Raw genomic sequence first — 17,905 nt, 5'->3', positions numbered from 1 at the left:
GGGGAGAGGGGAGATAATGTTAAAAATACAAATGAAAGTGACTGTATTTATGACTTCATTACTCTTGAACCACCCGACCGATCTCGATCAAATTTTGAACCTAGATGAAGTTCGACCCGGAGATGGTTTCTGTCATATCACTCTGACGGTGTAACTTAAGGGAGGGGAGAGGGAAAGTCATCTAAAAATGATCGAAAAGACTGATATTTGTGTCGGATCCATAGTTTTTGAGGTCACTGAGATGAACAGTGACACTTCCGATCCCGTTTAAATACAAATTCAACCTCGCAACTTGGCGGAGGGAGAGGGAGGAGATACATAAAAATTATTGAAAATGACTAATATCAGTGTCGAATTCATAGTTTGCGGGGTCGCTGAGATAAGCAATGACACTTCCGATGTCGTGCCCGCAACATGGGGAGGAGAGCGAAATATATAAAAATCATCGAAAATGACCGATATCAAAGAGTGCTTTAGTAATAGTAAAAAGTGACTGACTAACGGGACATATTTTTCTTAATTGAATCCAGCGAAGCAGGTAATTGATTCTAGTACATATATAATAGTTATTACCTCAAAATACACATACTTTTTCTAAGTTGGCCACTTCTTTATGGACTAGATGGCAGCCAACACAGAGAGGTTTCACTGTGTAATGTTTACACTGAATTGTATAGAGAACACTTCAATAATACATAAATACAATTATGTTTGAACATACACAAACAAAGTTAAAAAGATTAAAAAAAAAATAAAATAAAATAAAATAAAATTACTTACCTTCTGTTCAACTTTTCCAAAAAGTAAAGCAGGAGTTATATTAGCAGGAGGCTTTGGAAATTTTAAAGCTATAAGCATATTTTTCAGATCATTTGCTGTTGAACTTTCTTGCTACGAGAATAAGAAAAAGAAATGTAAGTACAGCAGAAAACAAACTTTTCAATACATAAAATTAAATAACATTTTAAAAGTTAGTAGACAAACGTAATTTTTTCTTTAATTTAAATCCTTCAGAAATGGTTTATGCTTAAAGATTAACAATAATAATAATAATACTAATAAATTATCATTTATTTTCGATGCTCTATTTTTTGAATGAGAATTGAAGTGGTATCATATTTTCACCAATACCTAGTTGGCATTATTAAGACGATAAAAAAAATAGCGAATGAAAGATAAAAGTTCAGAAGAAAGTGTATGGGAACAGGGAAACTGCCTTCATCGAAATAAAATATGACTAATGTACACAATGTCCAGTCTCTATACCAGTATTGAAAAAAAATAAAAATAATTTTTGTTGATTTTTTTTATTTAAATTACTTGTAGATGTTTTTTTAAATAAAAAAGAAACAAAGGACAATGTAAATGTATTCCTTTTCTAACCGGTAAATTACTGGAGTTTTCTGATATTCATGTTTTTTTTCAAGGTGTTTCTCTCAAGTGACAGTTACTCAGTAGCAGTACATTATTGTTCTCCCAACATATAAGATCGGATATTCACATTGATCCCCACAATTTCCTTCACAATAACTAGACGAAAGAAGGTAACTAAATAATCATAGTAGTATTCCTTTTCAAGGATTTTAATCAGTAAAGAACCTAGTAGAATATGCAGAATTAAATGTTACAATTTTGCAAACTGCAAAAATTTCGGATTGGATTGCACAGCGAGTATATATATTTACTGAAAGTTTTTTCATACATATATAATTTGAATACAATTTTTTATACTACTTTTATGATAACTTTCTTATAGTAGATATCAGTATTTTTTGCTTAAAAATTGTAAAAATATTCAAGGTCAAGCATGAATTGTGTATGAATATAAATATTTGATTTCACGTTATTTATAGCCAGTATGACAAAAATAATACCATAGTATGTAAGATCTTTTCGCAGTAAGGTGTTTCTAATGAAGAATGTTCTTTTAATTATTATTATTATTATAAAATATATTTGACATTTTTCTTCCTATTTAAAATATTAACAATTAGCTGAAATGCTAGTTCTTAATACGAAAAGAATTAGTCCATGCCAAATATGTGAAAAACACATTTTAACCCTCTTTTCCATCCCCTTAGGATCCATATTTGAATCCAAATGAAAAAACAGAAATTCGACTCAACTCAAATGCTATCTTTAAAAAGTCCTTTGAAATCGTGTGGTCGTTGTTGTTCGCGAAAAATCTGCCTTCTTTCTCCTTAAAATATGCATTTCAATCCAAGTGTAGAGCTAAAGATAAATACCCTGGTAAACCCAAGTTACGTTTAAAAATTCATTTTAAACTGTTCGATCATGTCCACACTTTCGACATTTTATGCAAACAAACTAGAAATTAAAATATTACAGAAATGTTCCTCCCTTACAGGTAGAATTTCCGAAAAGCCTGAGACATGCCTTAACCTATTTTCGATAACAATAATGTACATCGAGTTGAAGGGCTCATGAGATAAATACTTTTGTTATAAATGTTAACCCCTTCCCCCCTTAGAATATCCATTCTCAGAAAATAACAAGATAAAAAGCAAGTTCGAGGCAAATGCTAACTACTCAAAAAATCATTCCAAACGGTTCACCAGATTTTCCGCGATAATGAAACGGACAACGTCGATGATGATGTATATTGAGAACAAGTCATATAATGTGGATTAGTAGTGACAGAAGGAAGGCAGAAGAGAATGTAGAGGAATTTCACAAGCAACGGAGACCAACGGATATGATAAGGGAAAGCTAAGGATGGAAAGAATAAGAAGAAAGGACCACAACAGCAAGAAGAGAAAGGAAAATACAGAAGGAGATAGTGAGGAAGAAAAGGAGACATGGTGGGGAATAGAAAGTATGGGAGAAGACAACTGAGATAATTGACGAACAGTAGGGCAAGTTGTTGAAAAGACGTAATTTGTAGCTGAGTTTTCTACCAGACCAGGAAGGGAGGTGGATTTGTGGTGTTTAGTTTCACTTTTATCAACTTCTGTTATGATTTGCTGAATCCGTTTAAGCGTTCAGAACCATTTTCCGATAGCCTGTTATATTTAGATAAAAACTTTCTCTTCTTTTTACAGTGTCTGATGAAGCCAATATATTCAGTTAGTTGGCGAAACTGTTACAGTTATTATTTTAAAATAAACGTTGCTCTTTTCAGTGATTTGTTTTCTAGTTCAAATTATTTAAGATAGCAAAGCTAATATGAACCAGTTAAAATCTTTTTGTATATAAAGATGATCCTCGACCTGATTGATTATCCATTTCAGGAATTAGTACATCAAAACCTGAAATCATTAAAGAAACTGAAACTTATAAAAGCATTAATTTTACATTTAAAAAGTAAATTGCATATGCGTGCTTATAGGAAAGATGACGCTGCCAATATGCCTAATTCTTCTTACCTGTAGTAAAACAACAGGAAATAGGTAACTTTATTTAGAAATGCAACGAAATGCTGTAAAAATGTCAAGGACAGAAGCAATTGGAGCGAAGTAAGTGAATCTCTACTTTACACGACTCAGGCAGTTGTTTGTCCGGATACTCCTACGACATACCTGAACCTTTCTTAACTAAATTTGACATGGTGATTCGAGAGTGCGCGCTGTGTGTTGTTAGAGGTCGCATGTTCCGATCGGACATACCACTGAGGAATAATCACCGAAAAGCAGAATACCTCTAGACTTAACATTAGAAAAGCATTTGGCGCGCGAATTCTCATTGTAAACAATAGAAAATAGAATTTTCAGCATTAGAAATACGGCGAAAACCTTTTCGTCTTGTTCTGCGAAAACAATTTTTCAAACATTATGTTTTTCGCTGATCTGCTAAATTCAACTATTTGCACGTCGCACAGTGGTATGAAATGCTTAAAACGTGGCCAAAATTCAAACTCTCTTTCAAAGTGCACAAAAAATGGGTATGCTGCGGATTTTGACCTCACTGATCACGAACTTGATATCAAAATTGAAAACTTCAAAATATCGGATCCAATATAGCGGATCAAGTTTTGGAAGTGCAATAAAGTAACAAAAAAATGTATACTGAGGTTTTCACCTCACTAAATGCAAATTTGACATCAAAATGGAAAAATTGAAAATAGTGGATCCAATATGGCAGATCAAATAAATAAATTTAAATACGGTGGGCACATATAAAACCTTTTACCAATGTCCTGTTTCTCAACGTTTGATATTTTCTTCTTGATATTCGCATATCAAGAAAAAGCGCTTCATCATTGGTATACATATTGTGTGTGAAGACATTGATAACACAGCTTTCATCTACTTCTCTGCTCTTGATGGACTTGACGATAAAACATCTTTGACAACTTTCGAAGTGCTCAATTTTCCGGAAGAGCGAAGACTCATTTGCGTAACGTATGCTAATGTATTCACGTCATTATTATTGCGAATTTCTTCAGTTCATATCGTCACATATTTTAATACAACTAACACTCCTCGAAGGTAGGTGATTTTCCGAATTTTCAAGTATGATTTGTAGATCGCTTTTCAAATGATCTTACATCAAAATAAATATCTTTTCTCGATAATTGGATGATTTCATCTATTGAACTTGAAATTAATATAATTAATATTGTCAAATAATCACTTCTTGTATTGCTAAATTATTTAATTTTATTTAGTTCAATTCTATGTATATATTTCATATGAAATATAAAATAATGGAAACTAAAATATGTATTCATCCACTATCCTTTTCTATGTTATACTGAAGTATTCTTTCTCTTTCTTTATTTGTTGCCCTTCACTATCTTATTTGTATGTGTCTTATAAACATCATTTTCACTTATTTTATAATAATTGTAACTTTTTTTTTTTTTTTTTTTTAGTTTTTGCTCAACATTTACAAAATGCTTAAATATTCATTAACTGCAAGTTTTTATTCATTCGTGACGTACGAAAAAAAGCGCAGATGTTTTTATCACATTCTTGTAGTAAATCGATCATAGATTATGCGCCAATACAAAATTTAGCGGAATGGAGCGTCATATATAACTTTTGAGTTCAGTTTTTAATCCACTTTGTAATAATTTCAACACTTTTTTGATATGAACATTAATGAAAATGAATGTACAGCAAATAATGTATTATAAATAATATATGATGTTAAAATATTTCACAAACCTCCCGGAACAACGTCCATTTTGATTTAAATAGATCGCAAAACTACACAATGAACTATTTCATATGATTTGAGCTATATTTCACGCGCGCATCAGCTGTTACGAGACGCACAAAAGTAGGTTTAATCTGACTTCCAATACGAGCTCTGGTATAAACGATAGACTGTTTTCATGGGTGAAGTTTAAGAGACGAATTGTCACTAGCCAACCTGATACTTAAAGATAATCAAATACGAATTTTCACGTTTTCATTTTTGGCCACGTTTTAGGCATTTCGCACCACTGTGTGTCGTATTCGACCACGAAAACAACTGATGCACTAAAAAACTCTATGAATAATCAATAAAGGTCGATCGCTTCGCTCCAGATTCGCAATTATTACATACCTAGTTAAATTTTATTTCAGATTAGGACTGAAAATAGTTATAACAAAAACCAGTGGCTCAGTGGTACGGCGTTCATCTCTGGTGCGAGGTTCTATGGTCCAATTCCAGGTAACGTGAGTTTGTGGTAGACTATATCATTTCCACTTGTTTCTCGGGTTTCTTCCGTACCCTCCCACATTCTCAATCCATCAAATTACTTCATATTTATTCATTTTCATTAGTCTCTTTTAGCCTACAAGGAATAACCACGTGATGTAAAACTACAGTGTACAATGTATACCCAACATTTTTATAGCCTAGTATATTAAATTTAAATTTATGAAATGAAATCTAAGTTCAATGTCTCACGATTATGTCGGTTAGGCTGAAGGAAACGGTGATAATGAGAAACGAGTGAAATGAAGAAAGTGGGAGGAAACGGAAGAACTCCGAGAAAATCCACGAGCACGGCGTTTGTCCACCACAAAGTCCACACGGCGCGAGCTGGGATCGAACCAGGGACCCCAAGCACCGGAGGTGAACGCTCTACCACTGAGCCACCGCGTCCCCTAAATTTAAATTTATAAATTATGCGGAGTATACGCTGAAAATTAAGCATTTACTTCTTTGTATAAAAACCATTCAGGAACAGAATTATATGACAACTACATGTTGATGTGAATTTATATGTGACCCTTGCAAGTTAGCTTGAGATGAAAATACGATGTGGTTCCAAAGATAGGAACTAAAACGATGTGTGTTGTCAGTATTTCCAATTAGTTCAAAGCATTCACTAGGCAGTATTATATCTTACCAGTTCTACTTGCATACTTTTATTTAATTCAGGTTTATTCACGTGCAGCATTCTTGCAGCTTCTAGTTCAGACAACAGGAAGTCGAGCAAAAGCAAACGGCTTTCTTTGGTCTGTAACCTGTCGCTCAGGTGGCCTTCGGTAAGAGATCCATATGGACATCCTGCAAACAATGAAAACAACAAACTGTTAAAGTTACTTCATCTCGTCTGTGCCTTCTACACAACACTTAATGGATAGGTTATGTATGGACGAAATAAAAACTACTCGATTAGTTTCGATGTAACTTTCACCAATCTCTTCACTGGAATCTCAAAATGGTCATGTTACCTATGATGACCAAATGCATGTGTTCTTTGTTGATAGCAAACTTCCAGGCGTGAAGAACTCGATTCTACTGTTTTTTTCGCGCTATTTAATGTAAGTTCTCCAGAGAAGATGTACATGAGATCAGCAGGAATTTTACGCGTACCCTTAATGGGAACAAGTTTTAGAGAAGCCAATGACTTACGTTTAGATAAAGAAAATCGACCTGTTATATTTTAAAAATTTAAGGAACTGTGTAATTTAATATGCAATTTCTAGTTCGCTTATAAATGTAATCTTACTTTACATTAATCTGCATTTAGATTCCATTCAGCTGAGCCTTCGGCATTATTGTCCGAGTTCCTAATTCGATTCTCGGTTGTGTTGAAAAAAAAAAAAAAAAAACTGAATACTTCTGAAGTTTTCCTAATCCAATCTGAAAGTAGGTTTTGCACATCTTGAAAAATATCTGCAAATTACGATACAAAACAAACATAAAGTAACTTTTACGCTCTGGACCACACTACAATGTCACATGAATGAGCTTCATTTCATACATAAAAAAGCACGGATACATCATATAACTTTCTTGCTCAATTTGACATCTAATGAAGGGACATGGTCGCTCAGTGGAAAAGTAATCAAATCTGGTGTAAGAAAGCCCTCGTTCGATTCAAGGTCAAATGAGTTTGTAGCAGACCCCATCGTAATTGTGGGTTTCCTCGAGGTTCTCCCGTGTCCTCCCACAATCTCTTTTCACCATTTTTCGTAATTATTGTGTTTCGTTAATCATCTGTCCTTTTTAGCCTATAAGACAAAACATAGGATATAAAACTCAAAATTTCATTAGAGCTTCCTCGTAGCTATATGATTAATGTACGTGCCATCAACGCAGGAGACATGGGTTCGATTACTGATGAGGGGTATGTAGTTTGAATCTCATGTTAAGCTGTAGGTCCACGTTTCATATTGTCAAGGCGCTGACAAGGACATTAAACTCCAAACCAACCAATCATTAATTTCACTGACATTAACGACAGTGATTTACGAAATATGAACTAAAGCATTATATGCTATTTTTGAAAAGCTACCGTGTGTAAACTAAACTTCCCGAACTGACAAAAGTTAGTAAATATATACCGCAACGTTTAATAAATACGAATGAAACACTATTCTTTCTGAATTTTTCTAATAATCAATTATGACTTACGAACTTTGTTACAGTGCTTTTCGAAACGTAACTGGTTTCGAGTGGGGTATCAGATGCAAGTGAAAACCTTACTGAAATCGATTTAAAAAAAAAAAAAAATCCTTAAACTGTAAATATATTTACTTGTTAATCAATCTGTTAAAAGCAACTGATGACTCACTCAGCCATACATCAACGCCCAGCCGAAACTGCTGGCTTCAGAAGCTTATATTTTGCATGTATTCGAAATTAAACTCTCAATACAAAGAGAGAGGGAAAACTAATTTCTCAAAGAATGAAGTGGAAAAGGGTTCAAATTGAAGTCGGCAAAGCAAGAGAAGTGACATCAGATAACTAAATTAATAAAATGCAGCAATGGTACTGATTTCTCTGAATTATGAATTTTCCTGACCCGTGAAATCACGAACACTACTTTTTATGGCAAAGTTTTTGAAAAAAAAAAAATCTTTATAGGCCTGTTACCTTATACTTTAGTATAATGTAACATGGTCCGAGAATTTGAAACATCCTATATATATTCGCAAGATTTCGATTAGTAGAGATTTCAAAAATATATGTCTCGATTTATCACAGAATTATAGGAGAGAGTCGCAAAATTTGCATAAATTTTGCCCAAAACTATAATATTCATTTATATTCAATAAAATATATATATGTAGTATTATCATTTCAGAATTTCGCTTATTTAATTGAAAATATTACATTATTTTAGGAAATAAGAGTATAGTGCGACCGGAGACGAAAATAACCGAATCCTGAAGAAATTCATTCTTTTAGTTTATAATCATTTTTCTTTTCCAAAATTTCAGTTTGGAATTTTTTTTTTTCCGTTGCGCTAAATTCAGTTTGGGATTGTATTAAAAGTATTTTATTTTGTCTGGTAGGGCCATTACAGACTAATTTTAAGATTTCCATAGTCCTCATTGCTAACTCCACTGGGAGGTCGACTTCCTGTGTCGGTAGTTCGTGGTTCGCAACCTTTTACTCGAAGGTTCGCGGATGACGGACTGCAGGCCTAGATGCCGAGCTGCGAGTTGAGATGGAAGAGGACCTGAAATCATATTCTTTGGGCATATTTGAGTTCTATTTTCCAGAAACAACTGGTTTGTTGAATGGATCGGTGATTGTTGGTGGCATACCTGCACCGGGCCCAGTAGGTTCGCGACCACCAGTCAGTGGTACATTTACAGTCCACAGTCTGAAGGAAAGTGAACATCATATACACACATTATTTCATTTCAATTTTTTTTTATTGTAAAAGGCCTCCACTACGTCCATAGATATCCAACGTTTTCCTCTTTTATTTTTAAATACAGTATAAGTTTACTTTCTTACTATAAATGCTTATCAGCAGACAGACTTCCTGCTTTTGTAATATATATAACACTAATGTCAAACAATAATTATATATTCAGCTATCTTTATTATCTCAGCATCTGAATATATGCATAAACAAAGAAGCAAACACATTACAATTTGGCCAAATCTAACTTATTTTGTTTCTTCTGTAGCATTTGAATTTTTAATTTGTTCTTCTTCCAAAGCTTAAAGTTTTAGTGCATTTCAGCGCACTTCAAGCTTTTTTACTTCTAAAGATAGTCTTTTGAGCTCTTTTCTTATCATCTTCTTAAATTTGACTTGAATCTTTGAAGTGTTCATATCTTATGTAGACAGCTGACGGAAAAAAAAAAAAAAAAAATCCGGACCCTTCTGTGAAATATAGCAAATCTTCCTGACTTTCAAGGTCTGTGTGAACCTTATCTGTGTCTGATAAAGATATTGATACACTTCTAATACTGCCACCTTACTGCGAACTGTGTACTGCCTTGGTAGTTGCGTTTCGTTTTTCTCTGACCCGGATTATTTATTTTGACCTGCGACTACACTGTAGGATACTGTTGCTTTCTCACCTGCATCCACGATTCTTTGTGTTTATTGTTTCAAAGATTATTTTTTGTGTGCGCCAAGAGATATTTATTTGCCACGTTCACTTGTACTTCACTTTTGATTTTCCTAGTCATTAATTTTAGCATGTCATATCTAAATTATGCTATATTACCAATGAACCAAGACATACCTAGATATAAATATGAAGAACGTATATAACATTCTGTGCTTTTATTATATACAAGTTATCTACAGATATATCCAGTTATGAATATACAAGAACATTGTTATGAAATGAGAAAAGTGAAATCTGAATAAAATATTTTAACTCAGGTTGTCAAATCGTCGCTATACACATAATTTGAGCTTTAAATCAAAGTTAGTTCTGAACGACTGCGACAATAATGTCTTGTGAACAGTTTAGAAAGAAAATAATGCGCTTGTAAATGATATCTCGTCCTTGAACTGATATCCCCCCCCCCAAATAAAAAATAAATAAATAATCATACCAATGCCTTAATCAGAGATCCATTATAAATACATCATGAATAATCTAATTTAATGAAGCATGCTGTTGTGTGATGAATTAATACGTATATAAGTGTATCATTTTTATACCGATAGTATATGCTGCTACTAGTATAATATTATTAACAGTAACGTATTCTCAATAATGAGACTGGAAAATACATCAAGGAATTAATATATTGTTAATATAAGACTTCAGCGTAAAAAAATGAAATATTAAATAATGTCACGATGTTTATGCAATTAAGTACACTATGACTAAGTCATTTTAATTCTGTGATATATTAATAGCGGCATGACGAAAATGCTAATGTTCTCTAAAGTAAATACGTCTGAAGTAAATGCTATTTGCTTACTCACCTGTATGTTACTGTTTGTAAGCTTGCTCGCATATGTTTGATCCTTTGCATGAATATTATTTGATGAGATGGAAACAATGTACCTGCTAAGTTTGGCAACGTTTTAGCAGATCTTGGTATTCTGACATAACTAATGCGTGTAACGAAGGAAATGCAGGTTTCATTTGGGTAAAGTCGTATAATATTTATTGTATTGCTATTTATACACTTACGAAGTGGCAAATCCTAAATCTCAAAGGATGATGAGAAAATTGTCGCAAAATTCTGGACCTAGATTCGTACAAAATAGCATTTAAACAAGGATTTACGATAAATAATCCGACGCTGAATCTAGGTCCACTATGCTATGGAGGCAATAGTAGGCTATATGTGCTCACAAACAAGCTAGTGCAATTTTCAATTTTATGCTTTTGGTAGAAATTGTACCCCAATTTTCTCATCATCATTTGAAATAGAAGACTTGTCACTATGTAAGTAAACTTATAAATATTAATACAAAAAATATCATATCACTTTACCCAAATGAAACTGTATATCGTTTGTTATACGTATTCGTTGTGTTAGGATAGCAAAATCTGCTACACTCTTGCCAGACGATCCAGATACATTGTTGCCATCTCAAGGTGTTCACTACGGGCGTAAGCCAACTAATTTCGTGAGTGTATATACTTTCTACGATTGGTTCTTCTTAGTAGCTAACACATTAGTTATCTGATGATCACAGATTCACAACAAAGTCAATTTATTGAATTTTTAAATGAGAAAATATCATTACACAAAAATTATGAAAATTATGAAATATCATTATACAAAAATTATTTTTTGGAATGATGATACCTCATTACTTGAAAATGGCATTACAATCTCAAATTTTTAAAATTTAATTCCTGGATAGAGAAAGGAGAATTTTATTATCATCATGTATTTCTACTTTTATCTGCTAGACATAATGGCTTTTTAAATAGGAGCATTCTGACTCGCACACCTCAAATATGATACAAACTTCCGTTAATGCAATATGGTAAACATAGCAAGATTTTTGTCAACATTAGGTCAAGATTTGGTGGTTTTCTAGTTTGCCTTCAGTCTTCAGCTCAACTCAACAGCAAAACAAGAGAATAATGGTTATATCAGAAGTTCAAAATTGTTAACATAATGTTGTCAGAGTTAATAAAACACAGGCATGAAATTTTAGTATTTGCAATGTTGTCAATTACGTAAAATTACTAATTTTTCTTCCTTAATTCTGCATAGATGTTATATCTGTAAAATTAAAATTAAGAAATGAAATAAATAATATGAAAGTGACACTGACCCCTACTGTGTAGGCTACTTCATGTTTTTAGATTTGTAAAATCTGCCGTAGTTTCAGATGGAAATCTCTGCAATTTTTTTCCTACAGAAAACAAGTTTATCAAGAGGTCAGATGTTTTCATAAAATGTTTCCACATTCATGTAAAGGTCACAGTATAAGTGTCAAGAACCACAGTACAAGAAACTCTAAAAAGAAGTAATGAACAAGATAGATCCACGCTATCAGTTTTCCAATAATAAGAAGTATTAGATTGAGATTTTCAGTATTCGGTGGAATTAAGGCTATTTCTACGCAACGAAATCATTAAATTAAGAGTTTTGGTCAGAGGTCGTCGGCTAGGTGTACGCATACTATTAGAGACATTACATGATTTTTTTATTACTAGAGACTCGACAGTAACAGCAGAAGCTAATTCAATGCACCCTTACCGAAATTTCTAACAGGTGTTATAATTATATACTTACAGATCTTATGTATTTCCTCACCTAACTCCTTTAGGAAGCTGCTTACTTCAAGAACAAATGAACTGGAATCATCTGGAGAAGAAATAGCATTGACACACTCCTCCAATTTACATAATGTTTTCAACTCCTGGGAAAGCCATGCAACCAACTCTGTATAGTCAACCGATTTAGGGCCTCCATCTACTGCCTTTTCCAATGCATCGTCTTCCAAAAGAGGTCCTGTGTAACTATAAAGAAGGTTACAACATAAGAGAAGCACAATGTAGGGAATATATATATACCCTATATATATATATATATATATATATTAGGCTATAGAGTTACCAGTGTGAAACATGACACGAGCCCTAATCTAAACAAGATGGATGTTTTTATGCGATATAAAGTATGTTTCCACTATCCTTTCCTGTCCGCGTACACTCCGTCGCTGACGCATCTGCTTCCTATGGCTGCACCTCCGTGCGGGTGAACTTACTGTGCTTTTCCACCGATTCGGTTACATAGCGTTGGTGTCTTTTAGTGTCCACCTAGCACGGGTTACTTTTACTGTTTAGGGCATGCGTCTGGTCGCATAACTATACCCGTAACGGATCAATTAATTTGCACGTTTATATTAATCTGTACGCAATTATTTAAGTAAGCGATAAGGGAATAAGGATGGAGAATGTCGTAGGGCATCATTTAGAACACAAAAAACGAAAAAAAAAAAAAAAAAAAATACAGGTCTATACATTTTCCGGGGCATTTATTCTGAAGTTGGGCGTCCGATACTTTTCGAGCAAAATCTTCATTTTTCCGGTTTATGTTTAGCAGAAGGGGTCCAGAAGCACGTAAAAAACACAAAATTTGAAGGAGAAATGGATTACGCAAGTACTTAAACGTAATATAACATAACCAAATACTAGTATAAATAAACGAAATTCTATTATCTTTTGGAAAATTACACTGGACCTCTACACTAACATAATCTAACCTACACTGACATAATCTAACCTAATGTAAACAGAAATTGTAACGTTTTTTAGAAACAATTGCTGGACCCCTTCAGCTAAACATTAGCCCATTTTCCTTTCATTTGACGGTGTACTGCCAATCTGCACGTTCCTTTGTACATACGAAAAAAAAAAAAGTATTAAGTTTATCTAGTGTAGACATGGCCGTGAGTAATCTGGCTTAACATCAATGTGGGGACTCCCTTTTAAGACGCTGCGTTCATTTACAGTTTGTCGGAGTTAAATTTTGCTAGTAAAAAGTACAGATGAATCAAAAGTAACTTTCGCTTTTTATTAAATGCCAGTAGTTCTCCTGAATTTCATCTACGCTGGTACTAATGTTGTATTGGAGTTTGGTCAGTAGTGCAGAGCTCACAACTGACAAACGGGGCCCTGGTTCGATTCCAGCTTCCGTAGTGTGCTTTGTAGCGAAAAAACAGTGTACGGGTTTTTTCGTGGCTCTTCCATTTCCTTCTATTTTCGTAATTCCATTATTATCATTCCTTATCATTATCGTCTTACGTTGTCTCGGAGCATAAACGTGGGTTAAAAAAAAAAAAAAAAAAAAAAAAAACTTGCAGCAGACACGCAGGGAAGATGTGTCCAATAATTTTAATGCTTCCAGAGTGTTTCTGGTTGTAGTCATAAAATAATAATATTAAATTAACTTTTGCAACTATGTGGTATTCTTACCCTATATCATCCAAAGAATCAAGTATATCATTTTCCATTATTAGCTGAGCTACCCCGTGCTTTCCTATACTACAACAGCACAGTGATGCCAGTTTTGTAACAGCGAATTTCCCGTCCGAAGCAATGAAATTTCCCGATTAGACGCAAAATTTCCCGGCAACTAAAATAGATACAATCTATAACACCTAGTGATAAATAATTTTGGAAAATATCACTTTAGAGGGCCTGTAACGTGCAGTTGAACTCATTCTCGTAACGTAGAAGCCACTATTTACAGTTATGCATGATAATATCACGAAGATGCTGGCATAATATTAAAAAAAAAAATAATTCAAGAACACTGTGTACTTTTTTTTTTAACGAACACCATGTTTTTCTTTATGGTTTGGAAGGGAATGTTGTGTTCGGCAAAAACACAATACAATTTTCTGGTCTTAACAAGTTTTTTGTTTTGCTGCACTACTCGTTCTTTGCTAAGAAAAGAAAAAAAAAAACCTGTAGCAATAGACAAGGTATTTTGCTATTGCATTACATTAACTAGATGCTTAAAGTTTATTGTGTGATACTGAAGCTCACTTTTATTACAAAAGAGCTCGACGTTACAGGTCTTATACCTAACTTTGGTATCGATTCCCGATTCCTGCTTTTTCCTATCATATGTATCGGATGGGTTTCATATTTCCTTTCATTATCGAAACATAGCAGTGACACCAGTGTGCGTGCCAAAATACAGAACCACCAGACAACTGTACCAATTTGTTTTGGAAACAATAAACCAATCTCACATGTGCGAGGGGAAGGGTAGCACAGCGGAAAGATCAGCTTTTACTCACGGTCAGTTCGCAGCAGGAGTCCATAGTACCAGACCCTTTTTGTTTTATTTTGTCTTTACTACACGTTTGTGCTGGCTATATGCCTGCTTAGTTCGTCAACATTGAGATAAGTCAGTGAAGGAATTGTTCATGTGTGAGAGAGAAGAACAAAAGAAGAAAAAATGAATGAATGATAAAACATACCAGAAAAGTTGAGAATGTCAGAATTTCCCGTTTTCAGCCTATTTTAAAGAAAAATTCCCGCATTCCCGGCAGTGCTCAGAATTTCCCTTTTTACGGGAAATTTCCCGCCAACTGGCATCACTGCAACAGCAAACCGGTTGCAGTGATGCCAATTCCTTCAGAACCGTTTTCCCTTCACAAGCTTCAGAATTTCCCTTTTCCGGACAAAATTTCCCTTCATTCAAACTGTTCAAGTACTGTATTAAGTACATGTATTTTTAATCATTTTCGCTTCCACCCCTGCCCGGGTTCGATTCCCGGCGGGAGCTCATGTGGTTCGGATTCCACGTTAATCAGTAGGTCCACGTCTCATATAGCCTCGCTGCTGAACGGGACGTTAAAATCAAAATCAACTCAACTCGCTTCCACCCCATCACCCCAATCTTATAACCACATATAAGCAGATACCTGACAGCCTTCCTTTGAGCTTACGCAGAATTTGAACTTGATTTGTTGTTTAGGTATCTAAGGCGTCGCGATAGAGAAGGGGAAAGGATATGGAGAGGTGTAGGCCAGGACCTATGTTAAAGGTGCAATCTGTGCATTTGCCTGGTGTGACTGAGGAAAAACCCTATAAATATCTCGGTCAGGACGGACAACCTAAATAAATCATTAAAAATATAAAATAAATATTATGTAAATTTAATTTTTATCCTAGATATCATGATAGATTTTAATATTAATGTAACCTAAGATACAAAGAAAATATTAAGTGTATATTTGGTATGTACTTAAGAACAGCACTCCCATATTTACTGAAACGAATACGAACAGTTACAAAGAAAACTCTAGCTGCTACTATCTTTGGCTGTACACGAGGAATGTTCGTGAGCACAATACAAAGTTTAGAGATGCGGAATTCTTAAGAATTTATAATTCTGTGTGCACAGTTACCAGAAAATTTGTAAACTTACACAAACACACATACACTAATGACCCAGTATTCGCCCATATATACATATTTACATTCACGACGGGCAGATTTTCTTCTCTTACATCGATTAATCCTCTTCACAATCAATTTTCTGGTTGGGAAAAACATCATCTGATTGGGAAAACCAAACTGTTATAATAGTTGGAGTGATAATTTAATTGAGAAATATTTCATCTTATTGCATTGCATTTAATTCAACAATGTAAAAGATTAATTTTGATAAAAGATTTTAAATAAGCATTGTTGCAATGTTTCGAATTTAACTGAATATGTTGATCGATGTGTAATGTTGATAAATATTAACGAATGCAAAGCAAGATAACTTGTGAGAATTTATGTGAAATATGTGCAACGGATTATGTTTGGAACAAATAGGATGTTGAATTTATACTGCATTTTAATTAGATTAGTCAGATACGTAAATACATTCAATCTGTAAATGATTGAAGAGAGGTTCAAATTTCCCTGCAATATTGAGAGATTACAAGCAATTTCCCTTTTTCCCTTTTCTCCAAAATTTACTCAAAATTTCCCTGCGCCAAGGGAAATTTCCCTTCAATTGGCATCACTGACCGGTTGCCTCAGTGTCAGTGTTGCCAACAAGTTGTTACAAAAACTCGCTAAATAGGAGGTGAAATGACTCCAATTTGGGGTGAAAAGTCGCTAAAATATTTTTCGTTGAATTTTGCCTTTTTCATATATATATATATATATATATATATATATATATATATATATATATATATATATATATATCAGGCGGCTCGTGCTTTGAATCTTAGGATGCACAATGGATGACCTCTCCTTTTTCATTATTATTATTATTATAAATAATATAATAATAATAATAATATAAATAATAATAATATAAATCAAGGGCGGATCCAGGACGACTTCTAGGGGAGGTGGGTTGTAATACTGCTACTTAGAGATACTTTTAAAAGCTCCAAACTCTGAGATGGATTTTATTTATATATAAAATAAAAGTTTCCTCTTCTGTGGGGGCAATCGCCCCCTGGCTCCGCCACTGTTATACATAATAATAGCGATTTCTTCATTGCATGCTTCAACCATGCAATGGGGAAGCTTATTTTGTGTGATTTTTGACGTACTCTTGAAAATTGTTGTGATTTCTAAATGACTCTAGAGGGCTGTCAAGTTCTGCACCGAAATTAATTAATCTACGAAATACGCCTTGATTTGAAGAAGAGTCTGTTCTTCATCAAGTCGAATTTAAGCCAATTCGAAGGTGCCACGAAACCAAATGGAATTGATGGATATATTGAGCACGTATTGGGTGATATCAATAAAACGAAGAAGTTACTCATTATTCCCAATTTTGTAGTAGTTACTCGCATTGGTATCGATAAAAAGAGAGCTGAGCAATAGTCGTCTCGGCTGATCTCGGAGAAGCCACGCCCTTTTGAAGTAACCACACCTCTATTCTCGATCCGAGTAACTACTCCGCGTTTGATACCAATAAAAATCAAAGACTCTTCTGTGATGCTAGTAACTTCTCCAAATTTGTGGAGCAAGGTGACTCCGTGCGAAATATGGCAGAGTATATGATTGTTTTGCTACGTAGAAAACTTATAAACTACATAGAAATTTTGCAAATGGAGATTACAAAAAACATGATAGGTTCATGAAAGAAAATGTAGAGTGGTTAGCACATTTTTTTTACGAGAATCAACCTAAATTTGGGATGGTGCATTACGTAATGACGAGAAGATGTGGGTTTTCTTGCTTTACGTGAGTGATCCGGGATTTCAGGTCGGAATGTCAGGGGATTCTGGTGTGGCTCAAAGTACTGTGTCTATGACTACTACAAGTGTAATGGATGCGATTATTGCGAAA

The 17,905-nt window shown here is 34.1% G+C and overlaps 1 protein-coding gene across 1 annotated transcript in view; it reads right to left on the bottom strand.

Moving 5' to 3' along the window:
* The window catches only part of LOC145660471 (protein FAM98A), a 47,634-nt gene extending 33,434 nt beyond the window's left edge, over positions 1-14,200 (bottom strand). Inside the window, exons 1-4 of the mRNA XM_081725537.1 lie at positions 14,060-14,200; positions 12,396-12,601; positions 6,308-6,468; positions 781-891 (exon numbers count right to left, since the gene is read on the bottom strand). Coding sequence (XP_081581663.1) covers positions 781-891; positions 6,308-6,468; positions 12,396-12,601; positions 14,060-14,097 — 516 coding nt within the window. The 5' untranslated portion in view covers positions 14,098-14,200. The remainder of the gene's footprint in view (positions 1-780; positions 892-6,307; positions 6,469-12,395; positions 12,602-14,059) is intronic.
* Between the last annotated feature and the right edge of the window lie 3,705 nt (positions 14,201-17,905).

This window comes from Thermobia domestica, chromosome 9, assembly GCF_964235325.1.
Source record: "Thermobia domestica chromosome 9, izTheDome1.hap1.1, whole genome shotgun sequence".
NCBI classification, from domain to species: Eukaryota; Metazoa; Arthropoda; class Insecta; order Zygentoma; family Lepismatidae; genus Thermobia; species Thermobia domestica.
Note: the sequence above shows the minus strand (reverse complement) of the source record. Positions and strands in the feature narration are given on the sequence as shown.